We start from the raw sequence: 25,123 nt of genomic DNA on the forward strand, positions 1-25,123 counted from the left end.
ATTTTGCAAGCGCTCACTGCCCTGCAAAAATCCAGCCGGGTAGTCAAGCATTCATGCTCCCATTTCACAAACACTAGCAGTTTCAAGTTATACATTCAAGACAACTTCCACAAAAACTGAATGGATATTCCTGCATCATGTTTAGTACACAGTAAACAATATGCAAGGTCGCATCATACTACAATTAGCCATCACATTGCACCGAGGGAGTAATCAAGGAGACCCAACCAAGAAAAAAACATCAAGACAAGACCTCCAAGCGAAAATGTTTCAAATGATAGTAATGTGATACTCTAGTTTAAAACAAACAAACTACCGACAACATTTTATCCCACAGATTAATTAACAAGAGATGATCAGCTTCCAGATCGAGGTAAGTGGAAACAAAATTCTACTTCTACTGAACATATCATATATCCATTGAACAGAGACTTGAAATACCAACCATAAGCGCACAAAAATAGTCCATTTTGATGCTCTGCCTCTGTCGCCTGTGAAAGATGAACTATATGCTTAGAAAATAAGTTCTATGCACGCTGACAGAATTTTAGCTAAACTATCCATCAGATATATATAACAGCTAGGACCTAAGCAATCCCTATAAACCACTCTTAACTCAATGGCCTGTATGCCTTATGATCCATAACAAACAAACAATATACTTTACTATAGTCCAGCAATTACCAACAAATTACCGGGGAGAATACATCTACACTCAAGCAATATGCTAGAACAATTCAGCAATAATTTTACTAGCATATACACAGCTCTCCTGAGAAAAATAATTCGACTAGCATGCCTCCGTAACGCTGAAGTCAAACCAACAACTCGGTTCATGGACAACTAAAAGGGTGTTTGATACGAGGTGTTAAACTTTACCAGAGTCACGTCGGATGTTCGGATGCTAATTAGAAGGACTAAATGTAAGCTAATTACAAAACTAATTGCATAGATGGAGTCTAATTCGAGAGATGAATCTATTAAGACTAATTAATCCATCATTAGCAAATAGTTACTGTAGCACCACATTATCAAATCATGGGCTAATTAGACTTAATAGATTCGTCTCGTGAATTAGACTCCATCTGTGCAATTAGTTTTGTAATTAGACTATGTTTAATATCCAAACGTCCGATGTGACATGCTATGAAAAAATCCTTCTCCACCAGAGTATCACATATCAATTCAATCATAATTGACAACGCAGCCGCCGCCGCTGGCGGCCAGCGGCGACGTCAAGCGACACCGTGCGCTGTCCTCTCCCCCATCTTCCTTTCTCTCCTTTTCTTTCCTATTTTCCTTTGTTGGTGTCCGTCAAGTTCGGTCTGAGGTTGGAGCCAACGAGTTGCAGCCCGGTGGTGCTCGATCTACGCTGGGGACGGGCGGATCTACGTCCGGGGAAGCCGGATCTGCTCGTCTGCTGGCCGGTGCGGTGCTGCTGCAGGCGTGCTTCGGCGGCGGCGCACAAGCAGATCTGCGGCGGCGTAGCGACATAGGGGCGGCTGTCTTGTGCGCTGCTTGCAGCTGCTACCCGCTATGGCTTGTTGCTTTTGCTGGAGCGGTGTGCCCTGGCTGGCCTCGGGCAGGCGGCAGGGGCTCATGGCCGTCACGCGGCATTGGGGCGACGACGGCGCGGCGCCTTGCAGCCCCGCACGCGGTGTGGCTCGCGGGGAGGTCAGCGCATGTACTCGCCCGGCCACGGTTCACTGCTGCGGCTCACCAGGTCGAGCGCAGCGGCGGGCGCGGCGCGAGACGAGGTGACGGCCCGTGAGCGACCCGGCGGCGGCTGCGTGTGGAGGGTGCAGAGCGAGGAGGCGGCCCCGGTGGCCGCAAGCGTGGCGAGCAGGCGGGCGGGCGGGCTCCGGAGCCGTGCGAGAGGACGGTAGCGGTTGGCGCGGCATGCGGTGAGGTGATGGCCCGCGCTCGACCTGGTGGGCCGCGCGTGGAGGCCGCGTGTGAGGCTAGGAGGCCGCGAGAGGCGACGGCGTGCAAGGAGATGGCCGCGTAGCGAGGCGCCGCATGGGCCGGCAAGGAAGCGGCGTGGCAGCGCCTCGGCGAAGCGCGTGAAGGCCGTGTGCGAGGCTAGAAGGCCGCGAGAGGCGACGGCGTGCGAGGAGATGGCTGCGTAGCGAGGCGCTGCATGGGCCGGCAAGGAAGCGGCGCGGCAGCACCTCAGCGAAGCGCGTGGAGGCCGCGCGGTTGCGGCCAGCGCGGTGCGAGGAGGTTGCGGCGGCACCGCTCCCGGTAGGGCTTCCACGACGGTCGTCATGGGAGTGCCAGGATGCGTGCGTGTAGCGGTCAGGGAAGGGATATTCCGAGCGAAAGCCTTTGCCGGTGATCTTGCTGGTGGCGATGGCGGCGGCGTCCTAGGGCGTCGTTCTTCCCATTGGGGGTGTTATGTTGAAGCTCCATCCCTGTTGTACGGGGTTCTCTAGGTGAAAACCCTGTCCAGATCCTGGACGAACGATGATGGCGCCATTGGCGTCGTCTCCTCCTTGGAGGTGTCGTCTTTAGAGACCCAACTCAGCCGGTGGCATTACTGGTGATGCCGTTGGAAGGCTGCAGCCGGTGGCAACGGTCCCACCACGATGGGCTTGCGGCGCGGCAAGGTGGCATGGTGGAGGATGGCAAGCTTGACGGGGGTTGCGGAGCTCACGTGGAGGCGATCGCAGTTATGGTGGTGGTTAGGGGTTGTCGCATGTTTGTCAGGTTTGGCTGCTTGCAGCAGACCGCGGCGGCTGGCGTTGCTTGGCAGCTGTCAGTGCGGCATGGGACTGCGTCGGAGGACGACACTTGCAGCAACGATATCGTGGGACGACTAGACTTGCAGCAAACCACGGCGGGTTGCTCAACCTTGTTAGGTTACTCTGGTGCAGTACATCATCGAAAGACGGCGCAAGCAACTTCCTTAGCATGCTGGCACGACGGCGGAGGCTATGTGCGCGGGTGGAGCAACAAGGCGAAGTTGACCTACGGCGGTGGTTTGGCTGTTTGATGGAGACCTTGGGAAGCGGGGCAACATTGCTCATCATTCTGATGGCGACATAAGAGACGGATCCATGATATGATATAGAGTATTGTGGCGGACATGACAAGCCCCCCGCGTGCAGTGTTTCTTCGAGACGACGAGAATGAGGTGGAGTCCAACAACGGATGTAGCGAGACCCCTGCGCGTTTGTGTTATCAAGGTGGCGACTGCGAGGCAGCCTGCAAGAGGTTCGGATTTGATGGTATCACTTTGTCAGGTGGAGTGTGGTGCTGCAGCGGCACTACGGCGATGGGTCCTGCATGGCAGTGGCCTTCTCGGTATGGTGCGGTACGGTCTGGTTCTCTCGGTTCCCTGTCAACGCGGGGCCACGCCTAGAGGTTTCGGCGATTACATAAGCATGTGAATGTTGGTGGGCACCGTGGTAAGGCTTCGGTTTCTGCCGCCGTTGTCGAGTAGAGTGTTTCAGCCACGTTGACGGCCCAATCCAACCGGTCGGGTTTTGGAGGTGTCAAGTTTGAGTAGTAATTCGCATTGACGTCCCAATCCAACCAAACAAGTCTTGTTTATTTTTTTTTCTTTTCCTTTTCCTGCCTGTGGCCACCCAGGCCTGTAGTCTTGTAATTTTCAACTATATCAATAGAAACTCGCACTATTTTATACGGTTCGTTAAAAAAATAATTGACAACGCATGAACCAACCAAAAATCATATCATACTACAATCAGCCATGCATCTCAGAGACGTTAATCAACAGCACTCAGGGAAGAAAAACTTCAACAAGATACAAAATCTAAAATAATTCGAATGCTAGCACGGTTGTTAAAAATATGATGAACATCATATATCTCTTTAATTAATTATCAGACTATCAGAGTGATGCTCAACTTCCAGTTCAAGGAAATTGTAAACAAAATTCTATTTTTACTGAACATGTTCTTCTAGTAACAGCACTTGCCAAATAAACCAAATCCATATATTCATTGAACAGTCTTCAAATACCACTCATAAGAACACCTAGATTAGATTACCCTATTTCAACCTCTATTGGCTGTGAAGAGTGAACTATGCTTAACAAATAACTGCAGTTTACGCTAACAGAATTTTAGTGCCACCATCCACCTATAAAAGACAAGCCCTAAGTAACATCTATCAACCACTATGCCTTGATGATCCAAAACAAACAAATAATCAATCGAGTTTTACTAGTATATAATCCAGAACAGATAAAAATCATTCTGCACTCAAGCAGCATGCTAGAACAATTCAACGATAATTCAACTAACACACAGCCATAACACAGAAGTTGAATTAACAACTCAATTCATTGACAACTAAAATAAAATCCTTATATGCGATAGCATGCATGAATTCAACCATAATTGACCACACAAGAACGCCACAGATCAGGAACAGGTCCAGCCGACAGCTGCTACCCGCAGCATTGCAAATATCACCATCATAATAAGCAAGTAACAACGAGAGCAAAATAGCACAGATTCAATCGCCCTCAGCAGTAGCCAACTTACTATGATTCCACCATCCCATCGTACACACGAACCCATCCAGATTACTGAGATTAGCTTACTGTAACTGACCCAAGGCAACAATTGCAAAAGTTACTACTCAACTTCACTTGACGAGCGCGGCTACACCATAATCTTGCTACCATTGTCATCACAGGATTCAAAACAGCCATGGTTTCAGACTCGATGGCTCCCCAACAGCTGCAGGCCTCAATGCTTCACCTTGGGGGGGCGTCCACGCCCACGCTTGACAGGCACGTCAGTGCTGGGAGCTTCCTCAACCTTGGCCTTCTTAGGCGGTCGCCCACGCGGGCTGAGCATGCCACTGGTGGCCCAGGCGATGGTCTCAGTAATGGGGTCCTTGGGCTTTGGGAGGCCGTCCACGCCCCCGCTTGACAGGCGCATTAGCATCAGCAGTGGACTCACCATCCGTTCCCATGGCAGCGGGATCTTTGGGCTTCGGTGGCCGTCCGCGTCCCCGCTTGGCAGGCCCGGCAACGGCATCAGCGGCAACGAGGGAAGCTTCAGCGGGCGAGTCCTCTGCGACGGCGACCTTGGGCTTGGGCGGCCGTCCGCGTCCCCTCTTGACAGGACCGGCAGCGGCATCAGCGGTGACGACGGGAGCTGGAGCAGGCACGTCAATGTCATCAGCGACGACGCCATCAGGAGCTGGAGCAGGCACGCCAATGTCATCAGCGGCGACGCCGGGAGCTAGAGCAGGGACGTCAGTGTCATCAGCGTCGCGGACGGAATGGAGACCAAGCTGCGCGTCAAAATCATCAATGTCTAAGTAGACGGAAGCCGCGTCGAACACGCCAGTGGAGTCCTCATCGACGGCGGGGTCCTTGTACCCATCGGGGCGCAGCGGGGAGGCGGGGCCTGCGGGGGCAGTCGCGCTGGGTTCTTCTTCCTTCACCTCCTCGTCGTCGCCGTCGGGGCGGAAGTAGTTATTCCTAGCGAAGACGAGTTCGCCGCTGCTCTTCATGCGGCCGAGGTTGATCGTGAGGAGGGAGGTGTGGTCGGACGGGAGGCTGGCGCGGCACTTGTTCTTGAGGTAGCCCGAGATCGCCGTCTTGTTGGAGCCGTTGGCGTTGTCTAGCGCGTCGATCGCCTCCAGGATCATCTGCGCGGGGGGAGCGGCCGCAAAGACGGGCAAGACGGTGAGACGAGCCCGAAGGCAGCACGAGAACCCAAGTAAAAGTTTACTGCGCGCAGATTGGCGGCGGAAATGAAATGGGGGAGGAGAATTATACCTCGGAATAGGACGGGAGCGGCCGCAGCGGCGGCGGAGGCGGGGGAGAGGCGAGCTCGGGGGCGGCGCCGGAGCCGGCGTCGTCCGCCATGGATGCAGCGGGGCGGGGCGGCTGCGCTAAGCTCTCGTGGTGTGGCGGCGCGTCGCCGTGAATGGGGTTTGGTGTTCTGTGGAGAGGGGAATTGGGGTTTTGGGTCGGTGAAGGCGACGGGGACGAGGAGACGGGTCAGGAGGAGACTTACCGACGGGTTTTCTACGTAATACCACCGACATGTGGGCCAGGAAAGTAAGCTCCTGGCCTTGCCCCACCTCGCAGTGAAAAATTGGAAGCCCTCGGCTGTGCAGAAATGAAGGCAGTAGGTTCGTGTGGGAACGGAAGGGCCGCTGCTGTCGCGAGGGTTTTTTTGTCTGGTCGTGGAGGGAACCGCTGATGGACGGCAGGATTCGGTTGGTGGCAGGACTGGAGGGCGCGGAGAGAGTAGTAGGTGTGTACGGGGATCCGTGATGTGGCGCCGCGCACTTTTCGTGCTTTTGTCGCGACATGCGTTCGAGGCTTCAGCCCACTCTACGGAGAGAGAAGGCCGTCGTGCGGTCGAACCCACGAGTTTTGTTCACATGGGCTAGGCCTGAGTGAACCCAATATGGCCCAAACGAAGTACTAGTTGTTTTCCTTCACTTCGAACGACTACTGATCAGTGTGATTACTGAACCTCTCAAAAAAAAAAAGATTGGTGATTACTGAAACCCTGCTGAGCGACAGGGCGAGGCAGAAAGGTTAGATGCGCAGTCAAGATTCAAGAACACACTCATTCAAGAAAATAAAGCAACTGAGCTGTTACATGTTGTATTAACCTCCCTTGTACAATTTCTCGGTATCTGATACATCAATCAAAAGAATACAGCGAAACTCGGCGTTAAATAACCCGCCGTCGCTCACCGTGATTTACATTGCAATCAAGCCTTCCTCAGGTGTTTCTCGACACTGCAATGGTCATGCTTGTGTCACAGTCCATCCAGATCAGGGCCTGATCCTCTCATATATCTGCTCTATAGCTAAACATGTTACCTGTTGGTTAAAAAAATGGAGGCAACAAGCAACTAAAGAATGCCTATTCGTCTCAGTTCATCCTTTCGCTCAAAATTCGCCAAAGGATGATGAATGGGTGATGCTTTCGCTGACAAAGTTGCAGCTAAAACACCAAAGAGGATATAGCTGCCTCAGGAGGTCCACTGGTCAGGGACGGCGAGGAAGTACCTCGACATGGCCTTCCTGAACCTCTTCTTGTACTGGATTGGAGAAATCACAGTGGGGGACTCGTTCTTGGGCCCGCCCAGGATGCCTGAGGCTTTCACCCATGTCTCCAGCTGCTTGTCCCAGGTGTACTGCCGCAGGAAGTCGATGATGCCCACGACCAGCTCGCTCTTCTCCTCATCAATGCCGACCAGAAGAGAGTAGTCCATGACATCCAAAGACTGCGAGATGGATCATGTTAGCATATGCGATGATGATGCAAGGTTGCCAGTCATGCTATATCTAGTTTATGCTACAGTTTCTATAATTAAGAGAGAGTTGCTGTAACATATAGTTTGACAAAAATTCCAAAAAATAAAAGGTCTGCAACAATTATGTGCAAATGACGATAACTTGCATAAAATTGGACAACGATGGTAAGAGCAAATAGTCCACATCATGGCATCAAATCCTTACATTTTAGATTGCTGTATTGTTAATTTACTATAACTTTTAACGGATAATCCTAGTGCCACAACAAATAAGCAAAGCCTATCAATGTGCTATGATTCTTTTCTTAGAAAGACCAGAAAATAACACCTTTCTCCTTAGTTCACAGACTGGAGACAAATAAAAGAATTCAAAAAGGTCACATACATGATATTGGATACCATTGAGATTTAAAAACTTTAACAGCCTGTTCAGAAAAGGTTTTTTCGGATCAAAATCCCTAGGATTTAGTATTAACTTGAACAAAATCCTAAAAATCAATAGCGTGATACTCCTCAACAAAACAGGCCCTAAAACGGTTAGCATCGTCTAGAATAATGAGCATGTTTGTCGAACAGAGAAATTTCAGGGAAAGAAGACATCCACTGTTGCATGCAAAAAGGAGCCTCAGCACTATCTCATTAGATAAATTAAGTATCATCTAAAATAGTAAAAAGATAAGTCATGAAGGTCTCTATATTTGCCAGTAAATTTATAAGTCTAAGAAGTTAAAAGAGCTACGTACCGCAAGAAATGATGTATCATTCCAGACAGCTCTTTCCAATCTTCTTTTTGCCTTACTCCCCAAAAACATAGGCTTTGTATGTAGTGCTTCTATGAGATTAGAGTCTAAAAGGACTTTATTGTGTCCCGAAGTATCAGAATTATAACGTGAACGCACAGAACCCTTCAGATCATAGACCCTAGATATTGTTCTCTGGAAGAAAATGTTCTCCATCACCATCAGATCCATCTTCACCTCACGCCCACCTTTCAAACTCTTGATACCAACCTGGATGAGGCGAACAGTATAAGTTAGTAAAAACTCAGAATAGAGAAAAATGCAGCTGGATAGAGGGTTCAATATAAAAATCAACCTGATATAGTCCCATTATTTTCGCAAGACATGTCGGGCTTCTGGAACTCAATGATTCTGTCAAGTGCCTGAAGTAGTGAGGAGCAAATTCTACAAAAGAGTCGAGCTCTGTCTTGGTGACTTGTTTAATAATGAATCTCTCATCCATTGTCTTTGCAAAGTAAACATTGCTTTTTCCACCTTGTGCACTCCATCGCTTACAACGACTTAGTGAGCGTATGTAATCAATATCACTTGGACAGCATTTCTTTCTGAGTGCATCAAACTGCCTTGCAAAGTAGCAAGTGACAGAAAACTTAGTACTATCTGCAGAAGATACATCATCATCGAAATTGAACCTGAAGTGGGTTCCTTTCAAATCTGAAAGGTCTTCATGCAAGGAAGAAGATCCATCAAGTCTATTACTGCTGGCCTTAGTAAAATCTGAAAAGCTGGAGCTTGCATTCATTTTATGTGTGACATGCTCAACATACTCTTGCGATGTCATAGCATATGACACAACACTGGTTGGGTCATCATCATAGACAGTGATAACAACAGAACCTTCACAGCTAATATTGGGCAGAAGCAGTCGTGCCCCATTCTTCACCATATCAGAAGCCGATGTAATATATTTAGGTGCACGTGTAAGAACAGAATTTAAGTTTCCTCTTGTCCTGGGAGATATTTGAGAAAATGCTCTCCGCATGTTTGTCATCGGATCCTTCACAAGGCTCGTCAAGTCTCTAAAGGAATCAGCTGGTTTCAATGCTGAATGCAATGAAGCAGGCACTAATCCAGTTTGTTCCCGCTGATGCAATCTCAATACAGCATCAAATGAGTGGATCCGGACTGGGGCGGTAGCCTTCTTGCAACTTGGATTGTTCAACAAGCTAAAAGATCTATTTTCATCTGCTTTGGTCAAATCATGTGGAAGATTATAGTGTAATTCACCAGATCCAGACCATGCCATATCTATTTTGTCTGCTAAAATAGATGCAAGTGATGGTAACCTCTCTACTGGATCTGTCTTGATGGGATCTTCAGATACATGATGTCCTTCATATATATTGAATTTGCTGAAGACCAAATCAAGACCTCCTGCATCACCTGCAACACCATCCATGAGCCCAATTTGCAAATCTTTCTCAACCATGGCAGACTGGTGATCTTTCGAGTGGCCTTCTGTAGACAAGAGAGATTTCCTTGGACTTCCTGTAGAACGTCGAGGACATGGTTCTTGCCAGGTACCTCCAAGTCTTGTAATTGCCTGGTGCAATTCAGGTCTCGCTTCATTGGTCCCTTGGGGTTTTTCTTGATTGAAGGAATCAGTTCTGGAAACATCACCACCTTCCCTAAGTGAATCTATGCCACACAACCTGCAGTCCCATGTGTGAGCATCTAGGAACAGACCGCGTCTAATACGGTTGAGCTCCAAAATATCAATCTTTGATTTAACTGAATGAGCACTCCCCCTTATAACTGGTAGAAGCAAAGCCTAAGGTAAAAAAAATCACAAAACGTCAGCACAAAAAAAATAACATGAAGCATGAGATGAATAAAAAAAGAAAACTTAGGAGGCACTACCTCATACTCATTTCTTTCTATGTTAAGCAAATCTTTCATCTCCATTATCTGCCTTTGCATGCTTGTTTTGATGGAATCATCCTCGGTGATGATACTTTTCTCAATATTATGAAGTAAATCATATACCTCCTTGTGCAAGGATTCCATCTTGCCAAATACCTGAAAGAAAAATGTTACAAGCATTTCGTCATCTCTGCTGCAATCAAAATTGGGATGTGGAGCTGCAAATGAATCAACGTATCTTTAATATCAACTATTTTAACTGCATACCTCAACTGCCTCTCTTTTAACCCACTCTTGTGTAGCATGGAAACTGAAATCTAGTACTGGGGGTGGAAGGTTAACGGATAGAGTAACCATGGGACTATACTGAAAGGCAGCCACCATATTTCCATACCTGCAATATTATGTACGCAAATTGAATCTTCACTGCAGGACTGGATGAGGCTGGGAACATAAAAAAGGTAAAAAGAGCTATATACCCATAGAAACGAAGGCAATCCCTTTGGAGAGAATGGCCACAACTAGCAACTCGGTTAGCAGTCATATGATTTGAGAAGCTGAGCTCCAGGAACTTGCCAAATGATAGGCCCCAAGCAGCATCAGACATAATTACTCTATGAGTTGCTGGTGGCATTCCATCTTTAGGCTTACACCTCATACATCTGTGCCACATCCATATCCTTCCATCATGTTCACCTGGTAACTTTTGAGACAGAAAGCGTCTAACACTGATTGTTAGGCTGCCATGCTGATGCATATAGCACCTAACATGTGATTCTGAAGGTTCCTTGCATGATGGGCAGCAATACGCCTGAAAAGAAACACAATGAAGAATGAAGTTTAGAAAAAATAACAAAGGAGTTCTTTCGAAGAGGGGGGGGGGGGGGGGGGGGGGGGACAAAGGAATATTTTCACATAATAGGTTACATAGAAGAATATCAGAAGTACCTGATCAAATAAGTCCTCACGGAGGTACCTCCCTAGTGGCTTATCGACGCTACCATAAAACTTGATGCGGAGGAGGTGAGAACGTTCACATGCCAAGCTTTTTGGGATGCAGGTACTTGAGAGCGAAACTAAGATGCTCTGATTGTTGTCGGTACCAGATAAGTAACCAGCAGATAGCTCATCTTTGACATCTGTATTCCCTGATTGTAAGTTGTCTATTGAGGGGTGACTCCTGCAGTTTTCCAAAAGGCATGGTTTCATGCTTGACGCACTAGCATGACAGGCATCAGAAGCAATTGAAGATTGCAAAAACTTGTATGAGTCATCATAATCTGTGACAGCACATGACATTCTGAAGTAATCACTGAGGGAACATGGAGATATTGAATGTTTAATGCATGAAGCATTTGGATGGCATGAGTTGGACAAAGCTTGAGAGTTGATACGGCCAACTGGAAATTCAGATGCTCCACATTCAGGCACGGTTCCCTGGCTTACCCCATCAAATGGTAACAGAGTTGATGCTGATAACAGAGTTGGTGCTGCAGATATATTCTCAAAAATCTGGTTGATAGTAGCATTATGTGGATATCTCTCTTCAGTATCTCTGAGGTTCTCAGGAATATTATGATCAGCGGGGCTAGCAGAAACGTTATCTCTATGGGTTTGCAGATCTGGTGCATCTATCACAGGCATTGAAGGAATTCTTGGAACTGTTGCGCCCTCATCGGCAAGGAATGATGTCTCCAGGGAGAGGTGATAAGCAGCGAAGACTGCAAGTTGCATTGCACGCTTAATCTTCTTTAGTTCTTCCCGACAATTCCCTCTCAGAAGAACCTGCATGAAGTGTAGCACACTTATTTAATAAACAGTATGAAGAAATTTTGGAAATTTGGTTTTGAAAGTTTGTTTATTTCAGAGAATTTTAGTATAAGAACATGAATTAAAATAATGACAAAGACATCCTTTGAAATTCAAATTGAATGTCTTCAAAGAACCATTACCGTGCAACCCAAGCGCTTCAGACAGCCTTCAAAGAACATCAGAGTCTTAATTGAGCACTTCCCTGTGTGTTCTGCTGATGAGGATTCTGGAATTTTCTCCACCTTGAACAAGTCACACTGCCCTAGCCTTGCTGAGATGATGTTGTCAATTGATGAGGCAACCTGACCACCTGTGCATCTTGATATCCTATCCAAAAGTGGCCTCTTCACATTCAGAACTAATGAAATATCTTTTGCTAAGAGCTCCTGAGCAAAAGATGAGGCACTTTTCTCAATTAGAAGCACGTTAGGCTGCCTAGACTCGATCTTCCCAACAATAGTTCTTAAATGTTCCTTCTCCTGCAGTATAAGGTCATTCATCAATAAGATTGCAAGAAAAATATTTAAATAGCCAGAGTGAATAGACACAGACCTGTTCAAGTATAGTCCCTATGGATGCCAATTTATTCGATACTTTCTGGTACTCAAGGGCTCCTCCTAAAATGAGCAATTTGGCATTCCTGTGCTCTGAGACCATACGTTTGTGCCTTACATTCTTGGAGCAAACAATTCCTCTGACAAAATTGCTGCATTCAATAATTTGTTCATTAGTGACATATGATGAATAATCAAGACAAATTTTGTCAGTAGGTTGCAAGAGAAGGTGATACCTATCAGTTGGGTTTCCAGATGCTATGCATTTAATCTTCACATAATCACCAGGATCCATGCTGCCACCTTTCTTGGTATCAGGTTTCACATAGTTAGCAGCCTGCCATGCCAATGAGGACACTATGTCAAGCCAACTTTTGGAATCGTTGTCACTGGCCAAAGAAATGCCTTCCGCCGTCAGTAACTGTGCAACTAGAGCTCGAAAGTGCTTCAGCAAGTCATTCTGAACACCATCTTTATGAGCTCCACCAAAGACACCGTTGACACCAGCTATTTTATTAGCACTGAAGCAACTAGGTTCCGATAAAATATCATCGTCCTCATCATCGATTCCAAATATCCTTGATTCGACATCATCTATCTCATCTTCAGGTGGTGGTGGGCACCAAATATCATCACCAAAATCAACAATACGGGATAATGTGTTGACCTCTTCTCCCTCATCTGCGATGCCAGCAATGACTTTCTCCCGTGCATCATCTGAATCAGTCATTGTTGTTACATCATGATCAGAAGTATCATCCAGCCTCACTATGTAAGTAGGGGTCTCTGCAGGGCTTGGGGTCATCGATCTGTACACTGAGTTACTAACACTAACACTAGAATCTGTATCTGAAAAGTCATGTAAGAAGTCAGTCCCTGGGGCTAAAAACTGAGCCCCGGGTTCGTCAGCAGCCTCCTCCTCCACTCGCCTGCATCCACAACCACAAATCGATCCATGACAAAATATCAGATGTACACATCATGCATCTGCCCTAGCCAATTGGTGTGTAACCTGGCTACAATCCCACACCCCTACTGCCTTTACGCACTAATTTCAGGTCCACAGAAAAAGGAACGAACCAGATTTAATACAATTCCATGGCAATCGACCAGACAACTTAACTACAGGTTTTTAAGGGTGCTTGACTTTGTTAAATCATTTACTACGGTTCTAAAAACTGAGGAGGTAGACTAGCATTTACCTAATATCACGGCAGGGAGGATGACAGCGCGGGGCGGCGTCGCCTTCGCCCCCAGATCTCGCCTCGGGCGGGCGGCGCGGCGGCGTGGGCGGGCCGACGGGCGAGGCGGCGCCCTGGGCCCTCGGCGTGCTCACGGCATGGCCCGCCTCCTGGCGCCGCCGCGTCTCGATCCGCGCGAGCTCGCCCTTCTGCACGTGGCACCGCTCGTGGTCGGCGGCGGCGGCGAGGGATCTGGCCTTCTCCACCGCGAACTCCAGCACCCCCATCCCCGCCACTTCACGCTAAGACGAAACACCAACAAAAGGGGGGAGGAGAAGCCCCGAGAAGTAGCAGGAGACGCCCCGAGCCGAAGCGACGCGGCCGCGCCCCGAAGCTTCCTTCCTTCCGTTTGATTGCGTCCGCTCCAAGTCAGCGCCCCACCCACGCGCAACCAACCACCCGGCACCGGTGCGGCCTGCGAGACGGCACTCCCGCCTCCGGCGGCGAACGAGCGAGCAATGCAGCCGACGAGCGGGACGAGGGGGTTCGATCGGCTTCAGCAAGCGCGGGGACGGCGGGCGGAGGCGGACGGCGAGGTCGGGAGATGCCAATTGAGCGCCGTGTTGCGAGAGGGAGAGGAAGAGGAGAACCCAAAGTGCATGCTGAGAGGGGTCGTGGCTTGGGGAGGAGAGGCGATGAGATGAGATTGGCGGCGGCGGCGGCGGTGGTGGTTCTTATACAGTTTTACGGGAATGGGAGATTCAGGAGGGAGATTTGAGAGGGATACCGAAACAGTGACGCCACTGCCGGACGGAGCTGGGATTTTAACGGCAGGTAGAGGCCGCCCGCGCGGTGGAAAAGCCTCGCTCTTCGCCTCTTGGGTATCTCTCCGTTTCGCTGGCTGGGCCCGGATGGTGCGTGCGTCTCTCGTGTCGCCGTCGCCTACGTAAGTCTCGTACTAGCAGCGGACGGGGACGACGGCGGTGGCTTTCTTGCTTCGTAATCTCTGGTGTTCGTTTTCTCCTGTCCTGGCTTCGTTTTAGCATTCATTTATTCAAGTTCTTACATAGTACTGCTAAATTAAAGCCGAGAACCAATTGAAAGGAAAATGCAGATGCAGGGTGTAAAATGGAGAGGTCTTTTTCTAGAGAAAAAAATGCGTCGTTTCCGCGGGGATACATATGTTGGATGGGTTCCAGCCACTATCCATTTTCTTTTATATTTTTGTTATTATGTTATATAGCTTTAGTAATTAGTGGTGGCTAGTCAAAAGGAGAAGGTAGTGCATATACGGTAGTTTCATTACTTTTCACAATTTACTTGTTGCCTATTTCCAGCTACTCCATATATGAGAAGCTTATGGGTAATTCATGGATAATGTTTTATGTTTCCTTATAAGCTATAGTAGGTAGTAATAAATTTACATGAAATACTCTTTTAACACCGAATCATAAAAGAACTACTCCCTCCGTTCCAAATTATAAGTCATTCTAACTCTCCAAATTAGTATTTTATTATATAAATTTGATCAAAACTGAGATGTTTTAAATCTCTAAGAAAGTTAAAATGACTTATAATTTGGAACGGAGGGAGTATTGTATATTTTATAAGAAACAACGAATTAATTGGATAGTATTCACGAGTCTTAATAATTCTAATAAGTGAAATCTTTTTTTGATGAAACTAATAAGTGAAATCTTGGACATCGATTATTCGAAATAGATTCAGGAACTGCTTGGTTCGTGGCCACTAAATGCCAAGCTAAGCTTGTGGCCGCCACCAACCTGCGGTGCAGGAATTCGGCGTCTAAGTTGCGGCGAGAAAAACAACCATGAATCAGTTATGTCCGCTTAGCTTTGTGTGGCGTGGCAAGCAACAAGCAGGAGGGATATGGTCTGGCGCGCCGCAATTTGGCAGGACGCGTCATGGCCTGGAACCAAGTAGCCCCGTTAGACATTAGGTGGTTAATAGCTTCGGGAGTCAACATGATTAAGACCTATAGATTTTATCTACCATGTCGCACATGGATTTCTCGTGTCAGAGATGTGTCAGTAGTAGATATCGCCATGCTTTCCCTCCAAACATGATTTCTATGCTGGTAACATGCGCCAACTAACGTCACATCTCTTCGCTTGGCAAAGATACCATATTGGTATCTCGAAATCTTATGAAGCATACAAACGCCATGATTTCTTCGCTACTTACACGTTACCGGCCACATGTAGGTGACAACTGACAAGTCAAAGAAGGTGCATCGTGAAAAAAACTACTATAGCACGGTTGAACCTCTACGATTTTTACTTTGTCACGCGAAAGGGAGGAATATTGTAGAGCCGTCTGGAAACTTCTTTATCCTCATGTTAACGTAGGAATCGTAAAGCCGTCTCTGAAATCACAAGGTCGAGAACACAAGCAATCATTCACCGAGGAATTAGAATCTTGGCTAACCTCCCAGCAGATGCAGCCACGCGGAGGGTTTTCGTTCACTTCGCAGGAAACCTGGAGTCCGTGTGGTGGCGACGCGAGGGCGAGGCTCTCCCTTCCGATCCAAGAACGGGAAACCCGTGGCGGCGAGTCAAAAAAAAAAAAAGCCATGGTAGACCCGGCCTGAAGGATCGCTTCCAAGTTCCAGTTCTGATGAAGATCTGGGTCTCGAGCTCCGAAGCCGCCCTCGTGTCGTCCCACTCCGCGGCACGACGCGGGCGCGTGAACTCCGATCGATGGACGTTGGGCGAACGCCAGGTCCGCGGATCGGGGCAGCTCTCCGCTGGCTGGATCACATGATCCCTTCCCATCGGCCTCGTGCTCCCTCCCTCTCCCCCCGCGCGTCGACACGTGAGCGTGCGTGACAGCAGCCGCCGCCACCGTACATCTTTTGCCGCTTCACGCCTCTGCGCCACCGCCACCCGACAGGCGGAGGCCGGATTCCGCCGCCGCTCGCTGCTGGCGCAATCCATCCGTTGGGTGCAATCGCCGACGCCGTGCGTACCGGAGGCCGATACGTACGTGCCGTGTGTACGACGTAGGTGGTCACGAGGTCTTCGTATCAGGGTTCTGTCGTTCTTGATGTCCTCGAGCGAGAGAATGTCCCAGAGGCCAGACCCCAGTGATCCATATTCACCGGCCGGATGCAGGCTTTGAATCGATCACATGAGTTTGGCAGGGGAAAGGATCGGATGGATCGGCAGGGTGATTAAGGCACCGTATACAGTTGAGTTGCGAGACCGTACGAGTAGTAGCCGGTCGCCGGAGGATCCTAACGTGGAGGGAGGATGATCGACCATGTGCTCGCGCAGCATCCAACCGACCGTTACGAGCGCGCCGTGCCAGTAAACAAACGGTGTCTTTGCTGAAGAACATCGCGCGCCCAGTTGGAACCGTGAGGAGCGTTGAAGGAGAAACACAAAAGAAAGACGCGTGCCAGCGCCTCAGCGGCCAAAAACAACGGGAGAGAGGAGGCCTGACGACGCTTGGTTAGCACTCGTGGTTATCGTCGCAGCAATCTGGCCGTTGAGCATGAGTGCATGAACACCTCTGAGCCGAATGAAAAAGGGCGGCAGAGAAAGAATGGTGTCCCAGGTAGTGCGTTCTCCAGTACAAACTCATCAGTCAGGTGATCAGGTCAGGTTCACAGGTCCCGTAGGCTTTTCCAGGTCAACGCACAGGCGTGCGCTCGGCGTGGACGCGTGTCCGGTCAGCACCTGCAGCTCCGCGCCGTGGTCACGCCCTGTCCGACGATGCCGTGAGTCCGTGGCCTCCCTCGCCGTATGGTATGGACGGCGTACGCCCCACGTACAGTGTCGTATCGTAGCGCATACCTACCCCGTACCCGTACCCACTCCCGTGATAATGGGGGCGGCCGGCCGGACTGCGCTTTTGCGTAGTGAATGCGACGGCCTTGATCGCTCCGAATGCATCGGCGCACACCTCCTTTTGGGGGGTCGGTGCGTGCGTGCATTCACGCTCCCGCTCGCACACGTGACCGGCGGCGAAATTAAAGCCGCAAGGTGCACGGTACATTCCCCGCTTGGGCGGTTTGCCCTGTCGACCTCAGCTTCCATGGGATGGAGCGGATGGACGGACGCGATCCGTTGAATTGCTTCCGGCTGTTCATCAGTCGATCCGAGTACTACTCGCAGCTAGAGAGCAAAGTTGGCCTAATCAAGTTCGACCCGTAGCTACATTAGGGCTGGGCATAGTGCAGGCATGAGTATTTTTCGGAGCGGGCTGGGCTCAAGTTCAGCCGAAAAAGGACGGCCCGGTTAATTTCCGGTCTAAATTTTGTGATCTCATTTATGGTTGTTTTTGGGCTAAGCTCGGACCGGGTCCGGCTCGGTTTTGGACTTCCCACACTTTCTTTTGTAGTTGGGGAATAATTAAATTAAATTAAATTGTCGGGTAGGGCTCGATCCTACCTGATTTTTTCAGGTCTAGTTTTAGAGCAGACATGATTGAGTCAAAACTCGGTGGGCTCGGACTTCGACTGTACTAAAATGCTTAGGTCTAGCGTGGCGTTAATTTTAGCAGCCTAAAAATATTGAACTGGACTATTTATTTTATTTATTTTTCAATGTAAAAATGATGAGCAGTCCAGTCCGACCCAAAAAAAAACCATACAAACTTCATCCCGACAGTTCTTTCGGGCTTGGGCACATCTTTTGGCGTTTTCTCATGTCTACTTGCGGCATGCACCGACCACAAAACGGCTAAACTTCATTGTTTAGTCCTCTTGGGGATATAAAAGAAACCACTTGGAAGGAATATGAGATGATGTGGCTGGCTATATATAATAGATCTCACACATAATATAAATAAATAGTATGTTTTCGCTCTCGTCAACCAGTATTACTGTACCAAATGTCCACAATGCAATAGAGAAAAAAAGCGTAACGGTGCCTAACGCGTGGCGTAAACGCATGATAAGACACAATCCTGCTTTAAATTAGCTCACACGTTCACATCAGGTTCGGGATCGCACAGACCTGGTCGAACCAAAAAAAAAATGAGTAGGAGTCTGCTAGTACGTAGTTTCTTTGTAGCATCTCGAGAAAGTACGATATTACAATACCACTGGCAGATCTTGACCCCGGCAAATATAAAACTTTATTGAATAAGCTACTATTGTTTACTGAGTAATACTTAGAGTTCAATTAGTGTGGACCACTAAACAAAATCACACTTAAATCTAAAATCTGAGTGGGACATATGCCCCTGCTAGGTCCTCTTATCCAACACAAGCCAACATGTTAAGGCTGGGTCCTCTTATCCAACTCTGGCCAACATGTTATGGTGTTGTCAATTTCTTTGGAGATAATGTGAAACCACTTCGAAAGGACCTGGTTCAAAATATATTTCAGATCAAAAGGAACCATTCCGTCCATGATCTCTTCGTTAATAAGTTCCAGCACACTAGATGTCCCAAGACACGAATCAAGAAGAAAGCAAATAAACTGTAACGCTAAGTGAGTAAGATTCTGTTTGGATCCATCCAGCTAATCAAAGAGCTAGCTGAAATTAATTAGGTTGGATCGGTTAGCTTAATAGTAACTAGTATAAGGACTTTAGCTAGATATTAATAGATTCTATTTGGATTCACCTCAGAAATTAACGACATAATATTATGTACTACCTTCGTTCCAAATTGTACGACATAATATTAGGTCGTTTCAGTATTCTTATGTTCATAAATATTATTATGTATCTAGATATGGTATATGTCTAGTTAAAAAAATCAAAACAGACTACAATAATTTAAAATGAATGGAGTAACAATTACTTTCGGATCCAAATAGCACCTGTGGCGATCAACCAGCGCGAACACATGGACGAGGCAAGGCATGCCTGCGTCAAAAAGCGCCGTCGGCAGTGCTGGAGGTACAGTGGTGTCCACCCCGGAATCTCCTGGTACTCTGAATCGGTTCACATGACCACCTCACAGCATCACACCCAGGGGCAGCCTCGGCGCCCCGCCGCTGCCACACGTCGTGTACGACACCGTCTCCGAGCTGCATGTTACGGCCCGGATCGGGAGCATTCCTTCCCGGACGACGACGTCACGACGTGTGTACGCGCCTGGCTCGGCCGGCGCTAATGGCGATCTATTCTGGGACGAGAAAACAAGACTAGAATGGATCAGCCGCGCTCTGCATTCTGACGGGATGCAGCTTCCATCCTGCTTCCTGGATTTCGATGCGCAGTTTACTACTGCTCCTGTCCTTCAGAGGAAGTACTTTCGTACACACACGGATAGCTCCAGGTTGAAAAAATCCCGAGCGTATTAAGGGGGTGTTTGGAAACACCGTGTTAAACTTTAGCACGTGTCACATCGGATGTTTGGATACTAATTAGGAGTATTAAATATAGTCTAATTACAAAACTAATTGCACAGATGGAGTCTAATTCGCGAGATGAATATATTAAACCTAATTAGTCCATGATTTGACAATGTGATGCTACAATAACCATTTGCTAATGATGGATTAATTAGCCTTAACAGATTTGTCTCGCGAATTAGACTCCATCTATGCAATTAGTTTTGTAATTAGCTCATGTTCAGTCATTCTAATTAGCATCCGAATATCCGATATGACCCTGCTAAAATTTAGCACCTCATATCCAAACACCCCCCTAAGCTAAGCATATGATAGGTGCATTTTATTGTATTTTACTTTATTGTATTTATTACAACGGCTACACATCCTAACAGCTGAACTGAACAGAGGAAATACTAGTTTGCTAGTTGGGCCTTGTTTAGTTCACCCCCAAATCCCAACTTTAACACTATGAAAAAGAAGATTCCTCATCACATCAAACTTGCGGTACATGCATGGAGTACTGAATGTAGACGAAATCAAAAAATAATTGCACAGTTTTGTTGTACTTTGCGAGACGAATCTTTTGAGCCTAATTAGTCAATATTTGGACAATAATTCACAAATACAAACGAAACGTTACAGTGTCGCTACAGTATTTTTGGCACCTTAAAATTGGGCAACTAAATAAGGTCTTGATCCTTTTCATTAGCACAGTACTACTACTCAATCAACTGACCAGACCTGACCTGACCGACCGTCCGTTTTCCATTTCATTTTAACGCTAACGAGCACCAGAGCATTCCACATACCACAGGGATGGGATTGGGGGATGCATCAGTCCCCGCACCGGCACTGTCCGAGACCACCGGCCTCTCGTTTCCGGTGCTTTAACGCCAACCAAGTGACCTCGATGCCCTTCTTAGCGAACGTCATTCAGAGGGTTGCGTGCCTGTGCCTGAGCGCCGAAAACTTCTCTTTTGGCCCTTGTTTACTTCACTTCCAACTCCCAACTTTGACACTATGCAAAAAGAAGATTCCCCATCATCAAACTTGCGATACATGCATGGAGTATTAAATGTAGATGAAATTAAAAACTAATTGCACAGTTTTGTTGTACTTTGCGAGACGAATCTTTTAAGCCTAATTAGTCAATGTTTGGACAATAATTCATAAATACAAACGAAATACTACAGTGTGCTACAGTGCCGGCACAGTAATTTTGGCACTCCCAATTTTGGCAACTAAACAAGGCCAGATCGGCCGAATCATAGGCAGAATTAACCACTGTCAGCTGCCATCAAGTCTTGTTGGATCTGTCAGGAATTTGCCGGATCAGGTCAGGTGTAAAAATGAAAACCGCAGACAGTGAGGATATCTTCGGTTCACAATGCTCCCGGATCATATCTCTCTAATGCCTAATCATAATTATTTTTTGATAAAAGTGGATTTTTTAATCCCGGATCATCCACCCGGGACCCCCTTTAGTTGTTACCAACCGGGACTAAAAAGTTTCGAAAAAAATAAAAAAAGCCACACACACCCCACGCCCGCCGGCCACCGCCTCGGCCCGCCTCCGCTCCGCCCGCGCCGCCAGCCTGCCCGCCCCCGCCCGCCCTCGCCCCGCTGCCGCTACTCACTGCTAGTGAGGGGCGAGCAGAGAGGGAAGTGGAGGGGAGCAGAGGGGGAGGGGCGGGACAGGAAGAGAGGGAGGGGAGGGGGTGCCTGCGCGAGAGGAGGAGGAGATAGGAGGCACCAGTGGAAGGAAAAGAGATAAGGAAGAGAAGAGATAGGTGAGATATTAATGTGGAGAGAGGTGACGCCCGTGGGTAGTGCCTTTTGTCCCAGTTGGAATTACCAATCGGACAAGGGGGGATCTTTTGTCCCGGTTGAAATTTTCAACCGGGATAAGGGGGGCGTCGGTGCCAGATCTTTACAACCGGAACTAAAGCCGCTCCCGTCGATGTCGTTTCGGTGCCTCATTTTTGACCTAGGACTAAAGGTTTAGTCCTGGATCCAAAGTCAACCGGCACAAAAAGAGTTGGGTGGAAAGTCAGTTCTCTAGTAGTGTCAGTAGGGTGGGCAGGTCTAGAAGAAGGGGGCACATTGAACTCGATTGGTTGCCTCCCAAAGTCTTTAGCATTCACTTGGTTGGCACCCAATCAAGTCATGTTCTAGAATTTTTGCTCAGATTTTGGTATGGCATGTCTATGTTTTGATTTGCCTAAATTTTGGTATGGTAAATTTTGGACACCAACCAATCGTGCTCATCGTCCAGACATGTATTGACTCATGATGAGCGTGTCAACGCCATATCAGCTCTGGGCGGAAGAATCCACAAGCGCGGCCATGGTGATCAACAGTGCTTGATGAGCGTATACTCAATGCATTTCTGTACGGGCGATGATGGTGCGAATTAGTTCCAGGTCATGGTCAGGAGGCGACGCATGCTTGATGGAGAATGAAGACGGGGATTTTGGAACCACATGGTTAATCACGTGAAAAAAATATCAATCGTGGTCCAAGTACCAATGGTACCCCACTACCCCTTTTTGGAATCGTGCTCCGAAAAAAGCTGATATTTCCCGGAACAAAATGATGATTCATGTGTGGGAGAGGAGAGACGAAGTGCTAGCTAGATATACAGATGAGATATATATATCCAAGGAGATACATGCGTAGCACATAAGAGCCATAAAACGTGGAGATGACTAGATGAGACGATGGCGAGGTTTACCATCTTTTCAGGAGCGGAGCGGTTAATCATCGCTTTCCCCCCGGAGAGCGCACGAAGCACCTCGCTCACGACGGGGAACGCGATTGGGAAGGAGGCCATCGCGTCAGCAGCAGTGGAGGCCGGAAGAATCTTTCTTTTGCCGGGTGTGGGGGTGATTCATGGCAGGCACGCCGCACACCGAAAGGCGCCAATCATGCCGGGACAACACAACGCCAAAACTGGCCGCGGTTCAGCGTTTCTTTTTCCCTTCTCCATCATGGGTCGTGAGTCGTGACCGTGCCAACCACTCTGGCTTTAGCTTTGCATGCTTTGGGAGCTTCTTTGGTTCATGGTTGCTATGCTTAAATTCCCTTCCAATTCCCTAACGTCAGGCATATACACAAGGGTGTTTTATGTGACAGGGCCAACGGCACTTCAATTTGTGCCCAGGATGCCGATGGGCTGGTAGGCCGTGATGAACAGCACGCGACTCTTGCTCGAATATGGGCCAAACCTTTGCTGATCAGGCCCATAGTGTCGCCGTGTCGGTCGAACCACGCACGTCTCGAAGAAGTATCGCCTGCGATTTTCTCCACCTATAAATTACATGCACATTCACATTGCAGTCACAAAATACATCCATAGCAGTTGCATGAATAACAAAACACAATGTTTGAGGCAATAGACAACAGTTATTTGTACTATACTCAAACCACACGTCGAATGATTGCCTCGGATACTTGGAGTAACCGACCGGAGATGTGATGGTTGATGATCGAATTGTTCACACCCCAACGCACACACACAATTTGGCAAAACATATATTTGCGAAATACCGGTCGATCACATCGTTGCATTGATCAGTGCTTGTGCTTTGGCTTCTTTACTATCATCACGGTGCAGTGCGCATGATGGGCGCAGTAATCGCTCACGCTTCCAAGAACAGCCCTGGTGGAGGTTCAAGGGACTCAGTAATACTGAAGCAAAGTGAGTACAAGAAGAAACATAAAGCAGAGAAGGAAAATAATGCAGTCTTCAAGGTAAGGCAACGCGCATTACAGTGACTTATTGTCCTGTATGCACATGGAGAGTGAAATAAAAAAAAATCCATATAAGATGTGGTTTGAAAAGTGAATTTACAAATACTTCTAAACAGTTTAGTATTTGCCCCCATTCTAGAAGGCCTCTGTCAGGCAAGCCTAGCTCTTTGATCGTCAACCGTAAACATATTTTTGAATCTGAAAAAAGTTTTGCGTATTTTGCTGCATACTCCATTAGAGCTGCGAACTAGTAAAAAAGGAACTTACAAGTTTTTGCTGCATGACTTGAAGATAAGACTGTACCGGGACAGAGCCATTTCATATATTATGCTTGTCTCTAATTATTCTACTTTGGTTGGACATATACCATTATACCAAATAATACATTAGCAAAAATATTAACTCGAACAGTATTGGCGTCAAAGCAATCTCATGATCTGAGCATATTCCTTTCATTAGCTGTACTCCTTGCCAGTTGCTAATCACAAGTGAAGTTGGGAAACAGAACATAAACAGAGCAGAGCAGAGCATACTAAGGCGTTGTCGCGTTGAGATGTCACAGACCTTTTGATCGCTCCGTAGCCGTGGCTGCCGACGACGAGCATCTCGGCGTGGTGCCTCTCCGCCGCGTCGCAGAGCACGTTCCTGGCGTCCCCCTCCAACGCCTCGAACTCGACGTCGGCCACCTGCACCTGCAGCGGATTCACCAGCATGCCCAACATGAGAGCATGGAGTAAGTAGATTGATCAAGAGAAATTAGAGCTTCGATTCGCGTTCATGATTTCGGTCTTGCATCTGCGGATGGAGGAGCAAGGATCAAGGTATTTCAAGATCGTGCGTGGTGGGGATCTGGTTGGTTTGGTTGGTGCGCGTACCTGCGCGCAGAGCTCCTTTGCCTTGTCGAGGACACGCCGCGCGGCGCGCTTGAGGTCCGCCTCCACGAACGACCGCACATCCATCAAGGCGCCTGAACGGAGCAGTCGATTAGCATGATGGAAGCAGCGCGCAGGCAGGACTACAGGAGGACCGCTGTTAAGTCGTACCTGTGCCGGCGAGCCCGACGGCGGCGGAGGGCATGGCGGTGACGACGGCGAGGCGGTACTGCTGCGGCTGGCCCGGCGGGAAGAAGTGCTGCAGCGCCCACTGCAGCGCGTAGAAGCTGTGCTCGCTCTCGTCGACCCCCGCCACCATCGTCATCTTCGTCCCCGCCGCAGCCGCCAGCGCAGGCGCCTCCTCCGCCATGCCTCGACCCCTTGTTCGGATAGCTACTAGCTCGCTTGGCTTCGTCGCGACACGCTCTCTCGCAGTGACCTCTGGGTCTGGCCGACTGGCCCTCTGCTCCCCAGACGAGCCTAGAAGAAAGGCCTCCAGACGGCCAGACGAGAGCCTGGAAGAAACGGTAGAAACGGCACGAAACCGTAGAGACTAGCACGGAAAGCGCTTGCGGGGAACGGACGCTGGCGCCTGGCGGTAACCGGCGACGCGCGAGCGCACCAACTAGCTAGCGGCGCGCGGAAAGGATGCCCACTGCCCGCGGAAAATAGCGCTTTCGGTGCGGATGAGTGCCATGGGCCACGCCT

General features: G+C 48.4%; 2 protein-coding genes and 1 pseudogene across 2 annotated transcripts; all 3 read right to left on the reverse strand.

Moving 5' to 3' along the window:
* Window positions 1-4,325: 4,325 nt before the first annotated feature.
* On the reverse strand, window positions 4,326-6,152 carry LOC117845760 (uncharacterized; annotated as a pseudogene).
* Window positions 6,153-6,582: 430 nt separating this feature from the next.
* LOC117842797 (putative 1-phosphatidylinositol-3-phosphate 5-kinase FAB1C) lies at window positions 6,583-14,271 on the reverse strand. Its single transcript, XM_034723310.2, has 11 exons — window positions 13,498-14,271; window positions 12,532-13,224; window positions 12,294-12,447; window positions 11,882-12,220; window positions 10,878-11,714; window positions 10,409-10,740; window positions 10,197-10,323; window positions 9,927-10,085; window positions 8,362-9,837; window positions 8,010-8,276; window positions 6,583-7,236 (listed from the first exon to the last, which is right to left on the reverse strand). The coding sequence occupies exons 1-11, from the start codon at window positions 13,761-13,763 to the stop codon at window positions 6,982-6,984; spliced, it is 4,905 nt and encodes a 1,634-aa protein (XP_034579201.1). The 5' UTR covers window positions 13,764-14,271; the 3' UTR covers window positions 6,583-6,981.
* An 8,852-nt stretch (window positions 14,272-23,123) lies between these two features.
* On the reverse strand, window positions 23,124-25,123 carry LOC117842242 (universal stress protein PHOS34). The gene is made up of 4 exons (XM_034722617.2): window positions 24,587-25,123; window positions 24,419-24,510; window positions 24,108-24,235; window positions 23,124-23,451 (listed from the first exon to the last, which is right to left on the reverse strand). The coding sequence occupies exons 1-4, from the start codon at window positions 24,783-24,785 to the stop codon at window positions 23,364-23,366; spliced, it is 507 nt and encodes a 168-aa protein (XP_034578508.1). The 5' UTR covers window positions 24,786-25,123; the 3' UTR covers window positions 23,124-23,363.

The sequence above is a fragment of the Setaria viridis genome, chromosome 2, assembly GCF_005286985.2.
Source record: "Setaria viridis chromosome 2, Setaria_viridis_v4.0, whole genome shotgun sequence".
Lineage (NCBI taxonomy): Eukaryota > Viridiplantae > Streptophyta > Magnoliopsida > Poales > Poaceae > Setaria > Setaria viridis.